The sequence below is a fragment of the Chenopodium quinoa genome, unplaced genomic scaffold, assembly GCF_001683475.1.
Source record: "Chenopodium quinoa cultivar QQ74 unplaced genomic scaffold, ASM168347v1, whole genome shotgun sequence".
Taxonomy (NCBI): domain Eukaryota; kingdom Viridiplantae; phylum Streptophyta; class Magnoliopsida; order Caryophyllales; family Amaranthaceae; genus Chenopodium; species Chenopodium quinoa.
The window spans coordinates 646555-664738 of record NW_018745080.1 but is presented as its reverse complement, the minus strand read 5'-3'; the positions used below and the strand labels follow the sequence as shown (position 1 = coordinate 664738).

At 34.2% G+C, this 18184-nt stretch overlaps 1 protein-coding gene and 1 non-coding gene across 2 annotated transcripts; both read left to right on the top strand.

The window, feature by feature from the left end:
* The first annotated feature begins 9435 nt into the window (after window positions 1-9435).
* Window positions 9436-15410, top strand: LOC110709649 (dnaJ homolog subfamily C member 2-like). The gene is made up of 2 exons (XM_021887863.1): window positions 9436-9737; window positions 12995-15410. The coding sequence occupies exon 2, from the start codon at window positions 13091-13093 to the stop codon at window positions 15098-15100; it is 2010 nt and encodes a 669-aa protein (XP_021743555.1). The 5' UTR covers window positions 9436-9737; window positions 12995-13090; the 3' UTR covers window positions 15101-15410.
* Window positions 15411-17270: 1860 nt separating this feature from the next.
* Window positions 17271-17344, top strand: TRNAT-AGU. Its single transcript has one exon. It is a non-coding gene; the product is annotated as a tRNA-Thr (tRNA).
* Window positions 17345-18184: the final 840 nt, after the last annotated feature.

The window sequence follows — 18184 nt, the reverse complement described above, 5'->3', positions numbered from 1 at the left end:
ATGGATATCTGATCCGAATTTGATTCCGGATCGGATATCTGATCCGGATTTTTCGGATATCCAAATTTTGGATTTCGGATATCCGATATCCAAAAAAAAGTCGGATATCGGATATCCGAACCGATATGCGAAAAAGTCGGATATCGGATATCCGAAAAAAGTCGGATATCGGATATCCGAAAAAAGTCGGATATCGAATCACTTGTTTTTCCTTTTTCATTTTTCGAATATTCTCTATTTCTCAACCTTCTCAAAAAAAAAGGGGGGGGGGGGGTTGGAGAGTTGGAGACTGAACCTTAATTCCCTAAACATTCAAACAGAAACTACTCACGCTTCTCTCTCTCTCTCTCTCCTCTCTCCTCTCAAAGTCTTAAGGCTCTCAAATCTCAGCCATCTCACTCCCAAATCGAGTGCGCTCCTCTCAGATCTCAATCATCTCATTCCCAAATCGACGGCGGCTTCTCCATTTCTTGGGTTCTTCAGTTCTTCCTCACGACTTCTTCCTCTTCAGTAAGTTTCTTCCTCTTTTTGCTCCCTTGTTCATTTTCTCCTCTTTTCGCTCCCTTAGGTCATTTGATGTTGATTTTTATTTTGATTTTGATTTCGCTAATTATATCAATTTTACATTATCTGATTAATTTTCTTTATTTTAGCGTGAATTTATTTTAAATTCAAATTAATTTCTTCATATTATTGTTTTTTAGCTATAATGTTATTTTGCGGTTCTATTATTTATGTTTAATTTTGTATTTTCTAAGATTTTTTTTGAAATCAAACTAATTTTCCGATTCGAATTTTTTGAGTTTCAATTTTAATTTCAGTTTGTGGCTTGTTCCATTTGAATTTCACGATTAAAATTTTGTATTTGTTGCCATTATTGTTATGATCTTAAGCGACGAAGAGAAAACGAAGGTTTTGTTGAGGTTGTGGCTTGTTGGATATGAATTCCAGTGTATATTGCATGTTGTTTGGGTTTGTGTTAACTGTTGAGTATAGGAGGAGGAGAGAGATAAGCAAGCCTAGGTTTGGGTAATTATGTTGAAATTTAACTTAATTTCTTCGTATTTTGAGATTCATATGTGTAATTTATCGTATTTTGTGTAAATTAGGTTTTTAATTAGATTTTAGCTTGATTTTAGTTTGAGATCTTGCTACTATGATGTGTTGCTTTTGCTTTAGGCTGTAATGGCCAGAAAAATTTCTTCAGAGGATGATGCATTTTAGACTCCATCATGCATACACTAGTAGAAAATCATAAATCAGCAGCGAGAAATGCGCACCGGTTTTTAAAAACCGGTGGGGAAAAAAAATAGGCGGGACTTGAGGAAAGAGAATTCGCACCGTTTCAAACCGATGCGAAATGCTTAAAAAAACAAAAAAAAAACCCCGCCCTTATCTTATTCTTCCTTTTGTTTTTCTTTCTTCGTTTTCCCACTTCACTTTAGTCTTTCAGTCTTTCTCTTTCTCGTTCCCTCCTCTTTGCCGCCACCTACACCAGAACCCCCTCCATCACTGTCGCCACTTGCCGCGGAACTCCCTCCACCACAGCCGCCTCCTCCACCGCGAGCAATATACGCCGGTGGAGGTTCCTTTCCCTCTTTATTCTCCTCTAAGCAGCGACATAGGAGAAGCCCCGAGGCTCCCCATAGCCGTCGCGCCACAGCCCCAAGGTTCGCCACAGCTGCCGTGCCACAGCCCCGAGGTTCGCCACATCCCGAAGGTTCTCCACTGCCGCCGCGCCACAGCCGCCACTCCTTAGCCGCGAGGTTCCTCCTCCATCGGCCGCCATCCTCTGCCCTCCATCTCTCCTTCCCTTCCACCTCCAATTATGGTAGTTATTCTCACCTCTTCCACCTAGGGTTAATATTAATTTTTTGGGCATTTTGAATAATTATTTTCAATTCTCTACCTATATTTTCTTTTGCATTTTGAACAATTGTTGGGCATATGAACAAACTAAAGTTAGGGTTTCAATATAATTCAACCCCTTGTGAATTTTAGGAGGTTTTAATGGGTAATTTTGAAAAATTAGAGATTAGTAACCATGTTAGTAAGTTGAATTTTGGTATGTAAAATATAACTTGGTTGAATTGTGAATGTAGCTACAAAAAAAAAAATACTATTTCCCAAATTTCTAATTTTGTATGAATTAATGATTAGCAATTGTGTTCTAAATTAGTGAATAAATAGTTTATCAATTGTTAGTTTGATGAATGATGTGTTATAGTTTACCAATATATGTAGGTACTAATTAATTACTAACTTTTGTTTCTTTTTGTTTTTTTTATAGATTCATATGTGAAACATAAGTTTAGCTTGAAGACTACATATTTAGCTCAAGTGGGAAGTTAGAAAGAGTACATCCATTGTACTTGCTATATTAGTATGAATTATAAACTTTACTAAGCTATATTTCTTTCTCTTTACCCATTTAATAAAAGTTTTTTCATGCTATTACAACTTGTGTATTGTTTAATGACAAATAAATACAAGAATATATAAAATGCTTGCATCATCATATGCCTAAATACCCGTTCAAGGCTTTCTCATTAGGAGAAAGTCTTGAATAGTCCCCGATTGGGGCTGTTCTTGAACGTTTACTCTCACTTAGGTGGTGAATGTATGTCTTTTTTTTTCGATTTTCAGGAACATCTTGGCTTACCATTTCCTCTGGGTACATATGTGGGTGAGTAATTATCTACATCGTGTACTTGGAGAACTGGGGGGAATTGCTGCCGGATTTTCCTTAAAATTGGAAAGTCGACATACATTCACTAGTAATTGCTCTTTTCATTTGATTTCAAGCCTTAGCCGCCTAAAACTAAGTAATGTTGACATGTTACGAGAAAGAATGAGTTCATTTGATAAGAAATGCAGAAAATAGGCAAAGTAGAAGTCAAATAGGCCTTATTTGGGCCATTTTGGATGAAAATGCATCCTAGAACCCTTAAATTGCTCTTTTCATGTGATTTCAAGCCTTAGCCGCCTAAAACTAAGTAATATTGACATGTTATGATAAAGAATGAGTTCATTTGATAAGAAATACAGAAAATAGGCAAAGTAGAAGTCATATAGGCCTTATTTGGGCCAATTTGGATGACAATGCATCCTAAAACCATGTGATTTCAAGCCTTAGCCGCCTAAAACTGAGTAATATTGACATGTTATGAAAAAGAATGAGTTCATTTGATAAGAAATGTAGAAAATAGGCAAAGTAGAAATAATATAGGCCTTATTTGGACCATTTTGGATGAAAATGCGTCCTAAAACCTAGTAAATTGCTCTTTTCATGTGATTTCAAGCCTTAGCCGCCTAAAACTAAGTAATATTGACATGTTATGAGAAAGAATGAGTTCATTTGATAAGAAATGCAGAAAATAGGCAAAGTAGAAGTTAAATAGGCCTAGGTAATAAATTTTTGCCCAAGTGAACTTGTAAGTGCATGAATTTGACTATTACTTGCTTGTTTATACTTACAAATAATAGAATCATTCTATATATTTGAGCCACTTATAATAAATCAAGTTTGGTATTTAATTTTTTAAAAATGCATTTATACATGCATAACCTAAGTAATTAATTCTAACATAATTTTTAGTTTATTCCAAGTTTTGCAAGGTACAAAGGGAAGATCCGTTGACAAGTAAGGAACTTAATGAAGTTCGAGACATGTTGGCGTCTTTCATCACCTTTAATTTGTAAATGTCACTTCTATTTGAATTTAGATTTTGTTAACTTTTTAACTACATTATTAATTAGTAATGTTTGTAAATATGACACTTTTTTTTTTGAGGAATTGTAAATATGACACTTCATTGTATTGCATTTGGGATTAGTAATATCTATGTATTGTTATTATTTCAATTTAGAAATTATTATTATTATTTTTATTATGTTAATAATAATAATTATAATTATTATTGTTATTATAATATATTATAATAATGGTAGAATTTATGCAGGATGTACAAGTTTTATTATTATTATTATTATTATTATTATTATTATTATTATTATTATTATTATTATATTATTATTATTATTATTATTATTATTATTATTATTATTGCCAAAAAAACAAAAAAAAATATATATATTGTTAATGGCACCGGTTAACCGGTGCCAATTGTATTTAAAACCAAAAAAACAAAAAGCGCGCCAATTAATTTTAGCACTGGTTAACCGGTGCCAAAAAAATTAATTCGCACCGGTTGCTAAGAATTGGCACCGGTTTTGAACCGATGCGAATGTTTTTTTGTTGGCATCCCTCAAATTCGGTCCGGTTCAAAACCGGTGTGATAGGGGGGGTTCTGAACCGGTACTCTTTTATATATTTCTACTAGTGATAGTACTAACTCTGCATCTGATTTTACAAGGCCTCGATTAGTCGATTACCACCAATTAGGCTCATGATTACCATATTGTCATAGTAGTTTCTTTTTTTTTTTTTGTGTTTGAAGTATATTAATATATGATGATGGAAGATGATTTAAAAGCCAGTAACTTCTTTCGATTACTGCTATAGGCTGATTTGTGTTCAATTAGTGACTTAGTGGCATTAGTGTTCAATTTTGTGGGTTGATATTTGATTGTTCATTATAATTAGTATGCTTTAATATTTACTTCTGAAGTGGTCAAATGTTAATGTTGTGTTGTAGATAATGGATGATCATGATATTACTGCTGAAAGTGTTGCCCCAACTAACCCGTCAAGTGAGGATCCCTTGGCTTCAAGTGTTTCTGCTGCCGAGCCTGTTGGAGATCAAAATCCACCACCAATAGTTTCAACAAAAAGACCTTCAACTGGGACTAGTGAGGATGTAGGAGCTAAAAATAAAGGTAAGGAATAAAGGTCTTGGCTTTGGGATCATTTTGAGTTGATAAATAAAGGTGGGGATAAAAGATCAAATGTTTGTATTGTCATGTTGATGTTTGTGGTGACTCTAAAAGTGGTACAAGTGTTATGAAAAATCATCTTTCAAGGTGTAAGGATTATCTCCCTAATATTGAGCAATCACAAAGGCTTCTTGCTTTTTCTAGTGAGCAAAGTCAACAAACTTTAGTAGATAGTATAGGTGATAATAAAAAATGTGAAAAAAAGGAAAATTAGAATTTTGGAAGTTTAGGCAGGAGGATGGTAGAAAAGCTTTTGCTAAAATGATAATAATGGATGAATTGCCATTTAGGTTTTCTGAGCGTAAGGGTTTTCGCCATTTTATGTCTGTTGTTCAACCAAATTTCATTATTCCCTCTCGTTTCACAGTTGCTAGAGATTGTTATCGTGTGTTTTTGGATGAAAAAAAAACTGAAGAGCTAATTTAGCAAGTTTTCTTGTCAAAATTTGTCTTACATGTGTTTAACAGTCTATTTTATTGATCATAATTGGAACTTGCACAAAAAAAATTTAAATTTTTGTCCTATTACTGGCCATTCAGGTGAGGCTATTGGTAAATCGATTGAAAAGTGTTTGCTTGAGTGGGGTATTACCAAGGTAATGACCATTATCGTAGACAATGCAAGTTCAAATGATGTAGGGGTTCAATATTTGAGGAGGAGGTTGCAAAGATGGGACTATTTTAGATGGTAAATTTGTGCATATGCGATGCGCAGCCCACCTTCTTAATTTAACAGTGAGGGAAGGTTTGAAAGAATGTGATGAATCAATAAAAAGAATACGTAATGCTATGAGATTTGTTAGATCTTTCCCTGCTAGATTGCAAAAGTTTCGAAATTGTGTTAATCAAGAACAAATTGAATCAAAACGTCAACTTTGTTTGGATGTTGAAACTAAGTGGAACTCCACTTATTTGATGTTAGAATATGCTATGGTTTATCAAAAAGCTTTTGATTTGTTGGAGAATTCTGATGGTGGTAAATTTCTTGCTGAACAAACAAAACTTTCTGGTGTTCCTGCCGATAACAATTGGGATCGTGTTGCTTCTTTGCTTCCCTTTCTTAAGATAATTTATGATGCCACTTTGAGACTTTATGGATCTTTGTTTGCTAATAATAATGTGTATTTGCTTGAACTTGTGACAATTTGGAAGATAATTAAAAAAAAGTGTGAAAGTGTTGATAGTGGTGAGATGTTAAAGGCCTATGGGATGAAGAAAAATCATGAAAAATATTGGGAAAATGTGGATAACATTAACTTGATGTTGTATGTTGCTGTTGTGCTTGATCCTAGACGCAAAATGCATTATGTGATGTGTGCTATTAATTATCAATATGACTCTATGAAGGCTGCAAAGTTGAATGATATGGTCATGAATACTTTGACTTCGTTGTATGAACATTATGCTTCTTTACAAAGTCAAAATGTGCCAAATGTTTCTGAAAATATTTATTTGAGTTCAAGAGACTTGGAAACTTGTAATGATTGGCATGATGTGGCTGATTATGAGTTTGAAAGGGATATTGGTGGACAAATGATTTTTGATAAAAAAAAAAAGTGATTTGGACAAGTACTTAATGGATGATAGAAAGCCTATCACGGGTAAGAATTTTGATGCTTTGGGATGGTGGAAAAAAGGGGTGGAGAGATATCCTATTGTTGGTCTATTAGCCATTCCAGTTTCTACGGTTGCATCCGAGTCTGCGTTTAGCACCAGTGGGAGAGTACTTGATGTGTTTCGTAGTTCGCTTTCTTCACATATGGTTGAAGCTTTGATATGTGCACAAGATTGGATGCGTAGTACACGTGGTACACTTATGATTGAAGAAAGTATTGATGATATTCAACAAATTGAAGAGGGTAATACTTTTTTTAATATCTATTATTATTTATTTAAGCTGGAATTTACAAAATGTTTCTGTTTTTTTTTTTTTTTTCTATTTTATGTTCTACAATTATTTGTATGTATTTATTGTATAACTTACTATTTTTTTTAATGTAGAGTTGTCTTCTCTTGTTGATTTTCCCTCGGTTTCCGTCGTCGATGATTATTTTTAGAATTAGAGGTAATACTATTTTATTGGTTTGTATTTTTTTTAATGTTATAGTTTCTGCATTTTTTTAACAATAACTTTGACCTACTTTAAGTACAACAAATGCTACAATAACTTGTATAAATTTGCATCAGTGCTAATAATCATGTGAACTTAATTTAGATAACGTACTGTCCATTTTTTATTGCTGAACATTGTTTGGTTTATTTTAAAACTGATCCCTCCATCCATAAAAAAATATTCCTGTTAGGCTTTAACACGCATATTTAGGAATTTAATAAGCCGTGGGGTGAGAGTGAGAGGGACTTGGTGGAAGTGGTTTACTGTACATGGGTTAAGTAAGAAAATTTTCCATTTAAATTAGTGGATTTATATATATATATATATATATATATATATATATATATATATATTTATTTTATTTTATTTTATTTTATTTTTTTTTTTTTTTTTTTTTGTGGACATCCTAAGATGAAATATAGGATGATTGTTTGTGGATGAAGGGAGTATATTTATATTTTTTGGACGTGGACATCAAATGTTGGCGATGCTCGACAAACTTTATATGCACATATGTTCTAACCATTGCCAAGTTGGACTAAGGTTCTGATTGTTGTGTCCGACAAGAATGATACACTTGATTATGTGTCTGATGTGTCTGATTCTGTGGAATGTGCTGTGGACATGGTACGTCTTGATTCAGAAGATAGAAATGCAAGATAGAGATGCAAGTCCTGTTTACTGGGACACAAACACATCAGAGATTCACCCCCTTGCAGAAGCCAGTGGTAGTGAAATTAACTATATATCAACGGTGCAGAATGGAGTAGCAGATAAGAGGAGCTCATCTATAATGGATGATAGTTCCTCCACTTAATCTACAGATTCTGCTTCTTCCATTGTGATAAATGGATCATACAAATGTGCCTACTGTACCTGTATCTTCGTCTACATTTGGCTTCATTTTTGCTAATCAATTCGTATTTATGTCTTTATAATGTGTTATATCTCATGCAAATGTGCCTGCTTTTAATACAACATCATCTGATTCTTTATTTGAATGTTCCTGTGTTTTCTAGGTACAATCACTGGAATCAGATGGTGTGCTTCATTACCTAACTGGTGGATCATGGGATCCTCATGATGTGAATTCTGTTACATTAACTAGTGAATCAGCAATCCAGCTCTGGGATTTACGGAAATTGAACATTTCTTTGTTTTGTAATGTGACAATTAGTATGCAAGTTCTCTAAAATTTCTTTATATTGTAATATGTTATAATTAGTTGGACTTCAGATTTTTTCTAGTCACTTTGTGAGTTTGTTCACAAGTTATTCAATCAGTCACTTTGGTTTGTTCAGGTTATTTGATTACTTAAGTTATTTAGTTTATTTAATTATTCAATTTGTTCAGGTTGTAATTTGCCTCTAAAGACTAAAACAGCAAAATAACTCAAATATACATATGAATTTGCCTTTTAAAAAAATAATTTTGCCTTTATAAAATGATTAATATTAAATATTTAATAAAAAGAATCGGATACTGGATATCCAAATTATCCGATCCAAAATTTCGGATAACCGAATATCGGATATCTGAAGCTTTCAGATTGGATATCGGATATCAGATATCCTAATTTTCGGATACAAACATTTGATCCGAAAGTGAATTTCGGATCGGATATCCGATCCGTGCTCACCCCTAAAACTAACGACTGCAACTAAGAGTGTAGGAGATACCCCTAACCATTGTGTTTGTTTTACAACTACCCAAAAACAAAACAACTCCCTCCTTTTCTTTGTCGTCTTGTTAAAGCCTTCTTCACTTTACTTTCAAAAAAAAAAAAAAAAAAATTAGTAAAAATAAATAAATTAGTTCAATAAAAATAATTTCAATTCAGTAAAAATAAGTTCAATTTAGTAAAAATAAGTTCAGTTTAGAAAAAAATTTATAACTTCAAATATATTATAGAAATAAAGCAACCAATTCGAGGAAAAAAAAGATACTATAGTGTTTTTCTTCCTACTTTTGCTTTATTCCTTTATTGTGTTTGTATTCGAAGGAGAAGATCTTCGATTTGAACACTTATGCTCAGCCAATTTCGAATCGATAAGGTGAGCTTCGACTCATTGGCTGTTTGGTTTAGGTTAGGCTAGTTTGAAGTTAAATAAGATCTTTGATTATCTTATAATAGGTAAATTTCATATTTGGGTCGAGCTCGTTAGGTCAGATTCGAATACAATTTTATAGAAACTTGATACTCAATGCACACAAGATAATCTCTTTTAGGCTGCCTATGATGTACAACTATAACCATAATACAAACACAACGCCTTTCATATTTTTTTGTAATTATGTACCGTACTTGTATACTTCATATAAATTGTATTTTTTTTAGCAAAAATATATAATGTCATTTTTTATTTTGTTTTTACAATTTTAACCTAATCATTAAAGAGTAAACGTTGCAACTAAAAAATAACAGCGAAAAACTAAATTTTGACACGCAAACGCTAGGTTGCGATAGAAGAAGTTATAGGCAACTCGGTAGTAAACTTCGAAAACATGAGCAATAGAACACTTGCTACTTAAACAAAACCCTAGCAGACCTCACAAACCAGTAAGGAGAAAACGCCTCTTTCTCCTCTCACAAACTCTCGCAACCAATCGCAGCTTCATACTTCTTCTTCACCAAAGCTTCAACTTCTTAGCTTTCACGCTTCCTTCTATACCTACTTTCTCTTCCTTCTCTCTCCACTTTTGCTGCGATCTCTCTGCTTTCAATCAAGGTATTTTTCTCTCAATTTTTTGTTAATTTGTTATTGTTATTATGTTTTATGCTATGAACGATTTATATTTTTGTTTTTTTGATGATTTAAGTTCAATTTCTTATGTTTTGATGACTTTAAGGTCGATTTCGGAGATTTTTTGGATATTTTGTGTTTAATATGGCTAAAATCTGGTATTGATTTTGCGATTAGGGTTTTTCATGTACCAATCAAGCAAATTTGTTTGTAATCAAATTGATTTATGCATCTTCTTACCATAGTTGCCGACATAGCGCAAAACTATTGGAAGAATTATTGTTTTTCGAGATGAATATATTTATACAGTATACTATATGTTTTATTGCGCTGATTTTTGTAGTTGGTTGTGTTTGTTCTGTTTCTATATTATGGCGGTTAAATCTTCGAAGTGAGATTTGCTGGGTTGACATCATTAGGTTTGATGTGTTAGATATTGTGCTTTGTTTTGCGCGGTGGTAATTGTTGCTGGTGATTGTAATCAGGTTGATTATCGACATTTCTGAAAAATTGAAGATGTTTGGACTAAAAATACTTGGTGTGGTAAATTACATATTGTGATAATTAAGGATTTTGTTCTTTAAGTGAATCTTCTTTGGTTGGTGAGAGAAATTGTATATATTCGTAGTTTAGTAGATCTTGTAACATGCTAAACGGTATCAAGCTTTTAAATCAGTGTCTGAGACTCTGATGTTTCCTTTCGTAATGTTAGAGAAACATGTGTTTTTCTATAAGAATTCATCATGGGTGTGCCAAACTGTGAAACATACTCTAAATAACAAGGTAGCTTACCTTTTAAATTTTGAAGCAGGAAACATTTCAGCTAGAATTTTATTTTAGTCTCAGATGGGATAGTGATTAGGCTCTTAGGCATATTGTAATTGACCGGGAAGAGCTCTTATTTTTAAACAGAGTTTATGAACCCTCTTGCTATTTTTTTAAACCTGGAATCCTGAAGGTAGGAAGAAGATGGCAGAAAATGTCTTTCTTCTCAGTTTCTCCTTTAAACTGTTAGGTAAGCTTGGCAAAGGTGTGAAGTGAAGATGGCAATGAATTGTCAGCAAGCCAATGCCTTTTAGGTTGTTCTGCGCAACAATGGATGGATAATATTACTAACAAGTTGTCATAATGATAATCAAAGTCATTAACTCTCTCTGATGATCATAATGTGTGATTCTATGACAATACTGCCATGAGGAATGAATGAGAAATTGAGAAAATTCATTAAATAAGTATCAGGAAATATGATAGTTAATAATCTGATCCTAATCCACCTAATCACCTTCTTATCCCACTTTCATGATTCCAGATGAAAGTATAGTGTGAATCTTTGCAGGAAAAATTTTTGACGGGCATTTGTTGATACTGCAATTTTTTTTAATTATTTTCTTTCAAGTAATTTGGTTAGTTGGGTATTATCTACTATCCCCTGATAAATCATTCTTCCACGAATCTTGGTGAGCTTGTATTTAAAATCATAAAACATGGGATTATTTATGTACACTTACGTGGCAAAAAGGTTACTCTATATGCATGTCTTTTTTTCCTATTTTTATTTACTAAATATTACAAATAATATACTAGAACCAAGTAGTATATAATGATTGATAACAAATCATTTTGGGACTAAGGCTTTGTTGTTGTTGTTGTTGTTGTTGTTGTTGTTGTTGTATTAGATGCTTAGTTGTATCACTGGATTTTAGCTTCCCACTGTGTATCATAGCATTTTACCTTCCCGAGAGCCCAAGTTTTTTTCTTGCATATACTGGCTTCAGAATCAAAATATGCTCATTTAGCTGAAAAAAATATGCATATTCAATGAAAATGTTGCATATCAATCCTCATTTTAAGAATCTTCTCGTTGGATCCCAATTTATGTTCATGGTTTAGTTGGCTTTTAAGGAGTTTTTGACATTATGTGTTTAACAGATGGACAGCTAAATTTTCTCTAGAGAAGGAGCTTTGGGATAGATGACTATAAACTTAATGTTTTAAATGGGAATCCAAGTGAACTGCAGCACTGTTGATTGTGTGCTTGTATTCATACTTTAAACTCCAAAAGGGATTTTACATAAGAAAGTAGTTAGATCGTTTTTAACATTTTTTCTGATTCTGTAGTTCCAATAACTTCAATTAGACTTTTACTGCATCAGTGTCAATTTGTGCCGTATAAGGTTATCTCATTGAGCAAAAGCATTTTACTCAAATATTATGTTTAATGGATAATCCAAGTCTTGCCCCTGTCTTGTTTATTGGATGATTTATAAAGTGGCTCTTCAAGTTTTCAGTGAAAGTGCCTTAAAAAGTATACAGCATAACATTTTGTTTTTGTTTTTTTGGTGGGGGGGGGGGGGTTTGGACAAGGGTAAAAGATTAAATTCCTTTTTTGCAGCTTAGGCATGGGTAGTCCTGACTGCCTGATACTCTCAACAGAAGGTGAAATTTGGGTTATTGGTTTGATCATGGATCACTATGCATTCACATAGGGACTGTAGCTTATGTACTAGGTTGATAATTCCTAATTTCCTTCCATTGAAAATAAATTATGTTCAGTGCTGAACTCAGTGATCGAAAAAAAAATGAATAATGTGTTTAGAAATAAAATGATTTACTACTAACATTGTGTAGTTAATATGGATTTTTACAAGGATTGAAATTGTTCGATGCTCAGTGATAGAAGAGATTGTGCATCAATTAGTGCTTTGGAATCTTACTTGAAACATTTTGAGATAGAATATTGGAAAATTATTTTGCCTGTCTTTGTGCACTCTGAAACCCCTCTTCATTATTCAATGTAGCCAGCTTTGCCACAGTTTTCTTCCTGTTACCCCCTATGCTCTGTAACCGGTTACTTTGTGTTCCTGCTACCCTTTCTTCTGGACTTTGTTCATTTTAACATTTTTTGGTTGGCTGATAGTATTTCTTTTTATCTGCCTTTTTGTTCCAATTTTATACTTGATTGATTTTAGTGATATTATCTGAGAATTTTATCAGGGAGGAGATTTGAGTGTTATGCATTTGTGTGCAGCTAAGATTTGTACCTTACCTTGGCTAGGAAAGATATACTAGTAAATATATTTTTTTCCAGGTTGTGCTAACTGGAAACGTGCCCTTGCTCTTTGGAATTCTTTGTTAATCAATGTGACTTTCTTTATATCTTTAGCTTAAACATTATTTGAAGTCTTTTCATAGACATTTTTGGCTATCAGAAACTTAAAATCTATCTTCATGAATAATTGCAGTTTCAAGTTTGGTGGTTTTGCTAGCTGAGTAGTCTTTGGACTTCCTTTTCCTTGGTGGTTTCCGTTCTTTGTTGATATTGGGGCCATTATTAAGAAATGATGGCCCAGCAAGTGAGTAATGTTCGACTTATATCCTACTTACAAGAGCTTGAAGATGGGAAGCCACTCTACGTTTCTTCAAATTGTCTCCCTTTAAAGGTGTCAAAGTATGAACCTGCTGGCCATTCTTTTCACGCTGTTGCACTTAGACTTTCTGGCCATTGTGTAGAAGTTTCAGACAAGGATGATGATCAGAGTGCATCAAACGATAAAGAGCAAACTTTTACTCCTTCTTTTGAGTCATACAGTGGTAAGAGTAAGAAGAAATCTGGAGGTGATGGTAAACAACAACAAGACCATTATGCGTTGTTGGGGTTGGCACATTTGAGATACCTTGCAACTGAGGAGCAGATAAGAAAGAGTTATCGGGATGTTGCTTTGAAATATCATCCTGACAAACAAGCTGCACTCCTTCTGCAAGAAGAAACTGAAGCTTCAAAGCTAGCAAAGAAGGATGAAATTGAAAACCATTTTAAGGCCATTCAAGAAGCTTATGAGTTGTTAATAGACCCTCAAAAAAGAAGGATGTATGACTCAACTGATGAATTTGATGATGAAATCCCCACTGATTGTGCACCTCAAGATTTCTTCAAAGTTTTTGGTCCAGCTTTTATGAGGAATAGCCGGTGGTCTGTTCACCAGCCTGCCCCTTCACTGGGAGATGAAAATTCTTCATTTGACGAGGTTGATAAATTCTACAATTTTTGGTATTCCTTTAAAAGCTGGAGAGAATTTCCACATGCAGATGAATTTGACCTTGAGCAAGCAGAATCTCGGGATCATAAAAGATGGATGGAAAGACAAAATGCAAAGCTAAGTGAGAAAGCCAGGAAAGAAGAATATACTCGGGTACGCTCTCTTGTTGACAATGCCTATAAAAGAGATCCCAGGATAGCCAAGAGGAAAGAATTTGAGAAAGCGGAGAAGAAGCGGAAGAAGGAAGCCAAGTTCTTAGCCAAGAAGTTAGAAGAGGAAGAAGCTGCACGAATTGCTGAAGAGGAGAAGCGTAAGAAAGAGGAGGAAGATAAAAAAGCTGCTGAAGCTGCTTTGCTTAATAAGAAAGCAAAAGAGAAGGAAAAGAAACTCTTGCGCAAAGAACGGACCCGTCTTCGGTCACTTACTGCTGAAGTTGCATCTGATCGTGTATTTGATATTTCTGGGGATGATGTAGAAACTCTATGTATGTCACTTGACATGTTGCGACTCAGGGGCCTATGTGATAAGATAGAGGGGAAGGAAAAAGAGGAACAGGTTAAATTTATTAAAAACTCTCTTAATGGTCAAGTTGACGATGAGAAGAGTCCCAGTTCTAGTCCAAATCCGAAACCAAAACAAACTGGTGCAGTGGAAGCTAATGGAAGCATGAATTCATCAAGTAGCCATGAAAAGAAAGAGAAAGAGAAAGAGAAAGAGAAAGAGAAAGAGAAAGAAAAGGAGAAGCCTTGGGCCAAGGAAGAAATAGATCTCTTAAGAAAAGGTATGCAAAAATTTCCAAAAGGGACATCAAGGAGATGGGAGGTTATTTCCGAGTATATTGGTACTGGTAGATCAGTGGAAGAGATTCTGAAGGCTACAAAATCAGTTCTTCTCCAGAAGCCAGACTCTTCCAAGGCATTTGATTCGTTCCTTGAGAAAAGGAAACCAGCGGCAACTATTTCATCACCACTTAGTACTAGAGAAGAAGTCCAAGGTGTTCCAATTGTGAATGGGACTAATACTGGGTCTGCTCCTGGGGCTGATGCTAGTAGTTCAACAACCCCTACAGATACTCCAAATGCACCATCATCGACAGATAGCCCAGCTGCTTCTTCGGGATTATCTGACCCAGATGTTTGGTCTTCTGTTCAAGAGAGAGCTCTTGTTCAGGCCTTGAAAACGTTTCCCAAGGAAACACCTCAGCGTTGGGAGCGGGTTGCAACTGCTGTCCCTGGGAAAACTATGAATCAATGCAAGAAGAAATTTGCTTCACTCAAGGAGACTTTCCGAAGCAAGAAAACTACTGGTTAGAACTTACCAAGTTGTTTGGTATCTATCTGATGCATCATCATCAACATAATTTTGGTCCAATATTTTTAGTTTTGCTGAGGGAAGCTACTTACGCTAGAGTGAGGATTCATCACTTGGCAGATAGCGGTATTGGTACAAGCTGTAGTACGTATTTTTTTGACTGATTAAGCGATTCTTTTTTGTAAGGTCTATCCATCCATTAACTTACAGGTGACGCTAATCATATATTTATGCTTTCATTTTAAAAGTAACCATCAGAATAGTTATGTTTTCCAGTTGAGCTAAATTTGTCATTTTCTTTTTATTATTATTATTATATTTAATCCATCATATGAAAAAGGTGGCATTTGCGCAAATTGCTTCGAGTTTGATCTTTGAATGTGTAATTAACAACCTGATCGTGCTAGGAGCGAACGACAAAAGTTGAGGTATGGCATTAATATGCAGTATTGCAGCAAGTAAGACTGCCCCAGCCTCCAGTGTTCATTGTTGGTGCCTAAGCCTAACCAACCGAAGAAACAAAACGAACGTACTCTTCTACATTTTCCATGGTACATAAAACAGTAAGAGGGAAAAAAAGGGAGATGAACAGAAGGATTACTGTATTACGAGGTTCTGAAACTAAAGCAATAGCTAGCTCAGCAATAGTAGCAATACCCTGCCTAAAGTATAACATGAATGCAGAGCACTTCTAGTATAGTCTGAAGTTGAGCATGACTATCAAGAACACCTCCTTTCTCAATTGATTCATCGTTTTGTGCCTCATGTCATAATTGGAAGGATCGTGAATGTATATCTTCCACTCCTTTATTTTCTTTCCTACAATCCTAATGATTCTTCGTCGTCAATCCCTTTCCTAGTGATGTTTCGTGAAACTTAGGTTATGTGGTATTTTGTACCGAGACATGATTATGGCCAAAGCATGTCATACAGACCGATACGGTCGTATCCTAACCCCCTCCCCCCCTCCCCAGGCCCAAGCGCCCCAATGGAAAAAAAACAAGAGTTAAAATTATTTAGCGTTTCTTTTTGGTTCGCCCTTTCTTACCCACTAGCTATAATCTTCTGGCCTCCAAAAACAATAAAATCTGGCTTTACCCCAAGACTTTGGTTGGTGTTTTTGTGTGAAATGAACAATTATTATTGGATAATCGATTAATTTTGTAAAGGATTCTGTGTTGGTGGAAATTTGGGCGTTTGATTGGTGAACTGTTTGTTGGTGGTGGTGAATTTGTGTTGGGACTTTAATTGAGTTGTAAATTGTGAAAATGTAATCAGCAATGGAACCGGAAGCAAAGCCCAAAATAAATGCTTCTTTTGTTCCTTATCCGACCAACCCAAACAACTCAAAGTTTAAGTCCCTCTGCACAAACTCCCATTAATATACTTGTATTACGTATCATCCACAACACACAATGGTTTAAGCAAATCATCAAAACGTAAGTATATGAAAAGTATCTTGGTCGAAATTTAGCTATCACATTATTAATTCAAATTACATATTCAATGAGACTTATTCGATTTAACTGTAACATTGTTAATGCAAATTACATTGTTAATGCAAATTACATTATTAATGCAAATTACATAACCAATTGGACTATTAATCATGGGCTCCTAAATCATGCATAGAAAGAGTAGTAGACTCTCTATTCCTATTTTTTTTGCCCCATTTGACTGCGCACGGTCTCTAAAACGCGTCTTAAAACGTATATAACTTTATTTCCATAAACGTAAAAATTATAAAAATGTGATATTAATAAAATATACAATGAGACGAATCTAAAAAGATCACTCATAACTATATTATCTTTTATATATTAACGGTAATTTATGGTCAAAGTTATTAAAATTTAACCCAAAAAATGGCAATGGGGCAAAAACAAAAGGACAGAGGAAGTGTTTTGTAGAAAAAAATTAATATTCAACCCAAATTCATTGAAAATCACAGTTATCCTTTTCTCATGTTCCCAATTCACTATATGTAACGTCATCTGTTTGACTTCAGGTGTTTACTTGTTAGAGGTTAAAATTGTCTTCAACTTTAGTTCGGGCTGGGTCGGGCTTTGTAACCCAGTTCTAGCCGCTTCGTTTTTTCTACATTGGAATTTGGAATTATAAGTTTTTAGTTTTATATTAATACGATTTCAGATTGATACTTCACCAATAAGCTCTCGTAGCTCAGTTGGTTAGAGCACCCGTTTAGTAAGCGGGAGGTCTTGAGTTCGACTCTCAACGAGAGCAATTCTTATGATGTTATGTTTTTCTAACTTTTGTAAATCAATATTTTTAAAATGTTCTCTAATATTAGTAACTCCCACACAATATTGCGTTAACACTAGCCATACACTCGGCAAAATTTAAGCAGAATACATCTTTTTATTATCGGATATATATATTATGAAATGTAAAACAAAAAGGGTTATTTCGTATGTATTTTGCATAATAATTGGTTTGGACAATGGTTTCACCATCTGGCCCTTCCTATCTGTCCACCCACAAATAATGTTGTTTGGATCATATAAGCAGTAGGACAATATTGATTTTCCAAGAGATAACCAATTGACCGCAGTAGAAACTAACGAAAGAAAACCTAGTCACAATTTAGTCAACTTATGTGGGTGACTCCATTTTTCTTCATTGCATAAGATACTGTATAATCATTATTGAATAAAAAAAATAACATTTTCTCTTTTTTGGAATAATCCACCAAACTATTCACACGTACTATCCTCGTTCCTTTTTTATTGCCACATAGAACAAAGTTTATGAAATATTTTTTAGCTAGAAAAAACTATGCATATGGGACTGTATAATAGGATTAACGAGAGATGAAACAAGTATAAAACTTTTGCATGTAAAATTTTATCAAATAAGATAATGGAGCAATCTTAAGGAAGACCTTATGAAAAAATACGAGGCAAATTAAAAGAGACAAAGGAAGTAATATTTAATTAAGGAGCAAAACATGCTTCCAAAACCATCACAATCATAGAAGGGATAATGGAAGTAGTAATTGGTTAGACTGCCCACTAATAAGCTAATGTTTTGATAAAAGGTCGGGTCATGGGTGGGGCCCAATGA